We start from the raw sequence: 8396 nt of genomic DNA, 5'->3' as shown, positions 1-8396 counted from the left end.
ATATAACTCTAGGACAGGCCCTGATAATACCAGCATTCTTAATGCAATTTAATTCCTTGGAACACTGATCTCCCTCTGTACTTTTTTTATGTACATATGGCTGATTTTGATATCCTTAATATTTTCTAATATTCATTAAATTATCTGTTGCAATCAAGAAAAGAATTCATATTTCTTTATCAAGGTCATGCCTATTACTTTACCATTTTTCAGACAGAGTAGTTACAATTCTCTATACTCAATTTACTCCAAAACTTTATCAGAAATGAGACAAACCACCAAACTGTTTTTACATATTCATGACTCATGTATTTTTACATATTCTTGACTCATGTATTTTTACATTTATGGAACTTCATTTGTATTTTTCAGCAATATTTCTATGATTCTACTGAGTTCCTTCTGTGTTTCAAATTAATTCTTAATTATTCAATCACTTTTTCTTATTTTATAATTATTACTAAATGGAATACATAGCTACAGGGTTAACTGTTTATCTTGGACCACCCCTAATTCCAGTCTATTCTCTCTGTTTCTCCAGGCAATTTTCTTCCATTTCACTCCACTACCCACTATGGGCAACCCGTTAAAAACATGAGAACAATCTCCCATCTCTACAGTAAGACAAGCCCTTTGTGTTTCTCGAAACTACAGTGAGAACGCCCCTTTCTTTTTAATACAGTAGAAGTAAATATTTGACCCTACTAATCATAAGGACTCTTTTCAAATCAAGCATATGTAAATAGCTATGTATGTGAGTACACAAGGACAGAACAATTTGAGGAATTCTCTCTTCTTTCTCCCTTTTCTGATTTTATATTGGTCAGCCATGGATGCTTTATACCATAGAGAAGCATAACATTCTTGGCCTTTGGGGAATAAACAAATCACCAGAAGTACACATTTTGTTGTGTATTTTGAAGGAACACATCCCAGCTTCCTGTGTAAAAAGAATGCATAGCAGTTCTGCTGGCTGGTACCTGTGCAGTTCAGAAAATCTGCCCTTGGCAGTGTTTCCAAACAGCACCTCTTACACAATGTGGATAAACTGCTCTGTTAGCCTGCCACAAGCACTCCCTGCCTGGACTTCTTCTATCTTTCTCAGCACACGACACCAACTTTGAGTTTAGCTCCATTTACTCTAACCCTGCATGCCAGGGCATTTGCATTGTTTTTAGGTAATGTGTGTTAATTAAGTTATCCCCCCAAACCTTAGGTTCTTCTTTCTAGTGCACTGTGGTTTGTGAAATGCTGGTAAGGACAAGGGCATGAAAACATATAATATCTTCCAATTAGAGATCAAAGTTATTTTTTAAAGCACAAAAGTTTTTAGAAAAAAAGTGTCAGCTTCCATTGGTTATTATAACGGATGTTCCCTTGTGTCCTTGTGCTGGATCTTGCTGCATCCTTAAGTGAGAAGTCACATCAAAGTGGGATCCATTACAGCCTAGTGAATAGTTTCTAATTGTTTCAGTGTCATATAGATGCTCCAGGGCATATCCAGTCAGTGTGTAAGCATGCTTATCAAAGTACTGCCTGTGGGAGCTGTAATAATTTGGAGAGGCTGCAGGGTGGTCTCCTTGGGTTTGATGAGGGGACATGTCTGAATGCAGGTAGTCTTTAGCAAGTACCAAACTAGATTTTGATATTCGATCAGAACTGGGGCTACTTATCCTAGACAGTGCTGTGGGGCTGTTGTCATAGTCATTTTCATGTGGGCTCATAATCTTTCCATCTCGCTGCTGGATGTGTTCACAGGGAGGAGTGTTGGCAACCGTCGGGACGCGGCAGACCTCTGCTGCCAACTGCTGCTGAGGGTAGTTTGCAAAACAGATAGTGTGCTTCTTCCCCGTGCCATTAATGGAGACCAGCGGGTCAGGAGTGGTTTTCCGCAGCTGTAGCCTGTTTTCTTCTTCTTTAATCATTTGCTGGGTGGCTCTTATTAGAGTCTCGATTTTGCTAGGCTCATGTGGACTGCTCTGATACTGCTCAGTGCGGTATCGGTCGCCTGACTCGCTGGCAGAGCCAGGATCAGGTGAGCTAACGACACTGTCCTCGTCCCAGTGTCCTCTACCTAGGAAAGAGAGAAAGGAGACAAGCACTGAGTTTTAAGGAGGCAAGTGATCTTGAAGTACATGTAACCTGAACCTTATTTTACATACAGAAAATCAAGTCAGAGGCAAGCAACTTGTAAGTTGCCAAAAATGACCACGGTGGACCTCTTGCTTTTCAGTGACAAACTCTAGCTTCCAGTGTCCCTACACGGAACAAGTAACAGGACTGGAAATACACAAAGAAATCTAAGCACCTCAACACAAATATCCAATGCCACCTGATATACTTTTGGGAAGACAAGCACCTGCATAGGCCCAGCAGGCACCAACTCTAAAGAAACTCTGTCTTTCGGAGCAGGCTAAGGCCCAGCAGGGTATCCTAGGGCATGTCAAAGTGTCCTCAAAGCCATCATCAAAGCCCTTGGCCCCTTACTACCTCTTTGCATCAACAAGGTCTGAGTGAATTTGGGCCATGGTAAAAATAAAAATCTCAGGGAATTACAAATGCACAACATTCCAGCATGTTTTCTTAGGCCTTTGCAGGAGCTGAAACACACACAGCATTGAGAAATAGCTTGTGGTTATGTAGTGACTTTATGCAGCTTACACAACAATAAATAGCCACAAGAAATGAAGGAACTCTTCTTCAAAGGCTCAAGAACCCAGAGCTGTTACACAGGGTTATTGTAAAAATGTAATGGCTTATCCCCATGCATAAATATTTGCTTTTGAAATGGGAAAATATTACAACATTCTCACCTCTCTTTAAAAAATGAGGCCCATATACATATCAGAGAAGGTGTTCAGCTCGCAAGGAGCTGAAAGGACAGAATCATACCTGTCAGTCCTCACTAGGAAGAAAGTGAGTGGCCCCAAAACCTGATCCTTCAACATTATGATAAAGGGATTGATTTGCTGAGATGTACTCCTGCAGGTGGACATGTGTGGGACTTGCACATGTCACTTATTGATGCCTTTGCCTCAGCACACATAAAGTCCTCTTTGGGGATGAAACACGTCAGGTTGGCTGACTGTACTCCTCAAAGCAACCCCATTTTCAGACTATCACAAGAAGTTTCCCCTTTCTGTGTTGCGTCAGATCTGTTTGGGTAGCAGACCACTACCACTGCATTGCAGAGTTCACAACAAAAATCAGTGATGGGCTTTTACAATAAAAATATCTTGTCATTGCTGGGGGAAGTACTGCACTGTGGAGTACCATGGGCATGAATATATCCTCCACATCCTCTCAAGATCTGGACCCAAAATGTCAGGATTATTCAGACTTTTTCCCCAAAGCTACATGCAGACTGAAGACCTACTGAAAAATGTAAGACTTGATACAATCAATAAAATAACTGTAGCACCTGGAATCACAGCAAAGCCAAACGACAAGCTAAAACCAAACCATATTATCCATTTGCATTCATTATCCTTGATAGAGGTGTGGAATAAATATCTAACCCTTTTGCATTTGTACATTGGTATGATATTTCTATGCTCCGCAAGAATTATCATGCATAATATTTGCCAGCAAAATTATTATGTTTTGCTAGAGTCTCTTTTTTTTGAGAAGAAAAAGCTAGAAAAACACAAATAGGGCAAAAGTACAGAACAGACACAAGGAAGGAGGCATGTTCTGACAGGAAAAGTGGAGAGCAGTCCTCATCAGAAAAGATTTCTGTTCCTTTCCTTTCCTATTTTTTATCTGATTGTATTTCCTAGAACTTGTTATTTAATAATTTTTTTCTAATCTCAACATATTTTTCCTCAGATGGGAGTAAAACAGAACAGCTCTTTTTTGTTTACAAAGCCTCGTTCTGCAAATCAGTAGAGTAGTAATAATGCAATCAGCTTTTATGAGTTCTTTAGAGGCAAAATTTGTTTCAATGTACTACTTTAATCGAAAAAAATTTTTTTGATGCTGCATCCATTCTTAGAACCTTAAATTTTGACTTTTGTGCTAGTTACTGTCTTCCAAGACTCAGCCTATAATTTTAAAACCAACGACCTTTGGACTTTTCCAAACCCAATATCAGGCTTTCACTGTGGCTTTTTTGTTAGCTTCTGCCTCTGAAAATGTGTTAATGCACTAAGTCAGAAACCAAAAAAAAAAATTCAGGTTTAGTGCTGAAAGGATGGAGATATTAAAATTGGCTAAAAATTATAACTGAGGATAAATGTCTGAAACAAAAAATGAGTGTTAATTTCAATAGCCAACTTTAAATAAACATCAAATCCTACAGAATCTTGTAAAAACCAGTAGAGAAAATGTCACTTGGAGAACAATTTCTCCAAAGGCTTTTAAGAAGTTTTAATATGTAGCTTGGATTTATCTCTAATTTTTTAATAAATATATACCATCTAAAGTGCCTTGATCCTAAGTCAAATAAAAAACACTTTTTTATCAAGTGGATTCTTTTGTTTATATTTTTAAGATCATGCCTAAAATCTCACCAGTCACATGTTTCCACCTTCATTTCACAGACTGATGAAAATAAAGCAAAATTATATTTTGCTGCCTATAGGCCAGACCCTAAACTCAACTTGAATTTTAAATATTCCTCATGTCCACAGATGCTATCTCTGAGACAAGAACATACATCAAGGGCACCTCATTTTCCATCTTTCCCATAAACAGCTGTACGTTCCTGTCACATTGCTTTATCTGGGCTGGTGTTGCTCCTGCAAACCCTTGTTGTTTCTTACCATGGATCCTGTGCACTGACGTTATGTGGGGCATACTGTTCTCATACGCTTCTCTGCTCTCAGGGGACGATTTAGTCAGAGGCAATGCTGAACGTGAACCCCACCAGCTCTCCCTTCCCGGCTGCGGTGTGCCAAGGAAATACCGGCCAGCCTCGCATCTGCCTCCTTCACAGGCCTGAGTGTGGAAATGCCTGTCATCAGTCAGCCTGGAGTGGTCGAGTGCAAAACCGTAGCAGAGCGCGCTGCGGTCTGAGTACTGTCTGTAGGCGCAGGAGACGTCGTGGTGCTGGGAGCTCGGTCTGTCCGCAGGCTCCAGCAGCTGGGGAGAAGCCGTATCGGTCAGTGGGCTCCCACCCCACTGGCTCTCGTGGTCAGACTCGGATCTCTCCGTGTGAAATCCAGAATACTGCAAAACAGGAGAAGCAGCATGGAAATTACCACACCTGGGTGAAATCTGCACTTGACTGCACTGGGAAGGCAGAGTATGGATGTGATAGTGCAGTTTTTGTGAGCGTGCCCACATGTCTGCACCTCCTGATTGGGCTCCTGCTCCTTTCCTGTACAACACTCTGTAATGAGCTCACAGATGACAGGACAGACCTCATGAAAGCCTAAAACATCCCATGTCAGCCCTTAACAGCCATCTCCTTTATGATGTGTAATATTAGGCTCAGAAACATCAATGTTGCCATTCAATATATTTTTAATACATCCAGGTTTTTCTTGTTGCTTTGAAAGCTGTGCTTATGCTCAGCCAAGGTGCTCCAATGCACTTCAGCAAAACACTTCCAAAAGGGACTGAAATAACACTGCTCCTGGAGCATTCTCACATGTCAAATTGAAACCGAATGTATTTGAAGGTTTTTTTTAAGGGTTCACTCTTTTCCTTGTATTTTGTTTGTTGATTTTTTTTCTTACTTGGAGTTGTATCTTTCAACTTCTTTCCTCTTATTAGTAGGGAAAAGAAAGCCTCTTGTAAATACTGCACTACCAATACTTCTATAGAGTAAAGCTTTAAAGTGATGGCAAATATGTAGGAAGCTAAAAATCACAGCTCTTTTGCAATGTGGGAACAAGGTAAAATCCAGAAACTATTTGCCAGTAAAGGTGTCTGCTAGCCAAAGCAGGCAGGCTGGGCATTTGGCACCCTCACTTAGGCAGGGCCCTCCCAAAGCAGAAAAGCAATTAGTAGGCAGTTGGAAAATTAGACAGAATAGGAGCATGAACATTTGTTCAGAGAGAAGTAAGGGTTAAGATAAATGTCACAGATTTTTAGATATTCATAATGAATGCTTCAAACTTTTAGATAGCTTTTGGGGAAAGGAAAAGAATGCTTATTAAACCTCCTAGGATTTAGCTATCTCATTTTTAAATCTTTTTATTTATTGGAACTGTCAAACTTCACGGAACATTTTTAAATCAATTTCACCCATGATTATGGACTGGGATGAGACCAAAGCTGTACATGCTCACCTCTTCAGCACTGCACACTCATGTCACAAATCAATGTATTACAACATGAAACCCTGGAATTCTGCCATTCCATCACTCACCTTCCATATGCCCACTCTGCCTTTTCTTTTAATAGGCCTAACATAAGGTTACCTTCCTTTTCATTAGATTAAGTTGCTATGAAACTCCTCATTATCAGCCAGGATCAAGGTTTTATGCTCTTACCAATCGAAAGTACTGACCAGATGTTTGACTTACAGAAACTTAAACCATCTGTGCAACATCAGTGGTGGTTTTGGCATTTAATTGGGCATTTCTTCAGTATTCCAGTTTATATTTGTGAATACTGTTTGTTAACACGATAGGTTATTTAAAGGAAACAAAGAAAGGGTCATGGCTTTGAGGAAGTCAATTGTATTTTGTTATTAGTTGTCAGAAGAATACCCATAAGCACAAAGCCTACCAGTAGACATGGAGGAAGTCAGAAAGTTAGTACCACGATACTCATCCCAAAGGTTTAAAGATGAAAGGACAAATATGAAATTTCATGAAGATAGATAACTACAGAGCCAAAAAAGGGTTCTTTTAAATGCCAGTAACTCATCATACACTAACTAGGAACTTTATTCAGTCATCACAGTGTTATGTGATCAACTGGAGCATCTAACTCTTCTATTATTCTTTCAGATCTAAAGTTTACAAACTGCCTAGTTACAAGATACCTTCAGAAATAAAAGCTGAATTATTGTTAGCTTCTTGGAAAAAAGGCGTAGATAAAATTAAGTTTCCAATAAAAAATTAAAAATTATTAACAAGATTAACAGTCAGTACATTTTTTCTTGAATAGAAAGTCAAAAAAAGAAAACTACATTTTTATCTGTTCTTCATTTTAGAATTTTTTTTTAATGCTCTTTTTGGATTTGGCTTAGATAAACCAGATTTTTTAATTTTAAAAGTTAAGCAGAAATATTATATTGTATAAGCCTGAATGCAGGTATAGAAAAGTCAAGAGTTCATTTATTTTCTTACTAAAAACAAAACTCCTAGTATGTATTTCTTCCATGAGGAGATCAAGGAAAATTAATTTCCGATAATATTATAATGAAATTTCTTTTTTTGGACAATTTATTATAATAATAAATGCCAGAGAATCTTTCAGACTGAAAACTCTGAATTTCCTGTGGCTCTACTAGATATTCTTCTATTAGTTCTCTTTTTCTAAGGACACTTCAGTGTCCAACATATCTTTTCTTGAAGGGAATATCTTCATTTAACTGAAAGCTTGCTCGAATTTTGCTTTTATCTTGAACCTAATCACAAAGAGCTAAATTGCACAGGGCTTCATGCACTTTTCTTAAAGAAAGGGAAACTATCTCAAAGGGTTTATGTTTAGTATATCAGAAATGCACCATGTGATGTTGTATAACCATGTATCAAGACCAACAATACTTGACTCATCTTCTTTGTACTTGATGTAAATGAAGATTATTTGAGATCTGACCCATGGCAGCTGCTAGGCCACAGACAGAATTAAATTAACACAGTCAATTGTTTGGGGCCAACATTTTCTGCCAAGGTTTGAAATGACTGCTTATTCCTAAGGTACAGCATAAGCAGACACAGGGCAAAAATACGCCTAATTCCCTTTAAAGCCAACCACATCTCTATTTGGCATCCTCAGGCTGCCTCCACTGCTGCGGTCCAACCTCTGCCTCTTCTGGGAATCCCATGTTGACAGGTGGAGCCTTCAAATAGGGGCATGTGTGACATGTTGATGGGGGGAGAAATGAAAGGGTGAGCAAAGATATTGCTTTACTGAAATGGGAGTGGAAACACTATCTCTCAAGTCAGAATTAGGCTCCCATATGTCAGGTGGTGAAAGACCATAAAAAATTTGAATCTGATTTAATGAAAATTAGGGGAAAATAAAATGAGTTATTTTTTCAATCCCAGTCATGTCTCAGCAGAAACATTTTATTTTCTGCTAATTTTTGCCTTCTGACTTCTATCAGGAGTCAGAAGGTTAAAGTAATTTATTACTTTTGGGGTTTTGACAAAGTTTAATCAGCAGATAGCGATAAAGAACTTCAGACTCGCAATATCTGAAATCCCTTCAGGTGATTTCTGAATTGTCTTCTGGCATAAAAAACAGCAAAATATAAATTAAATGGTCCTCCAGCT

General features: G+C 38.7%; 1 protein-coding gene across 1 annotated transcript in view; it reads right to left on the bottom strand.

The window, feature by feature from the left end:
* Positions 1-317: 317 nt before the first annotated feature.
* The window catches only part of SIM1 (SIM bHLH transcription factor 1), a 46496-nt gene continuing 38417 nt past the window's right edge, over positions 318-8396 (bottom strand). The window contains exons 10-11 of the mRNA XM_085056276.1: positions 4764-5169; positions 318-2074 (exon numbers count right to left, since the gene is read on the bottom strand). Coding sequence (XP_084912402.1) covers positions 1344-2074; positions 4764-5169 — 1137 coding nt within the window. The 3' untranslated portion in view covers positions 318-1343. The remainder of the gene's footprint in view (positions 2075-4763; positions 5170-8396) is intronic.

The sequence above is a fragment of the Lichenostomus cassidix genome, chromosome 3 (assembly GCF_008360975.1).
Source record: "Lichenostomus cassidix isolate B80296 chromosome 3, HeHo_3.0, whole genome shotgun sequence".
In the NCBI taxonomy this organism is placed as follows: Eukaryota; Metazoa; Chordata; class Aves; order Passeriformes; family Meliphagidae; genus Lichenostomus; species Lichenostomus cassidix.
The sequence above is the reverse complement of the archived record's forward strand: the minus strand, read 5'-3'. Positions and strand labels throughout refer to the sequence as shown.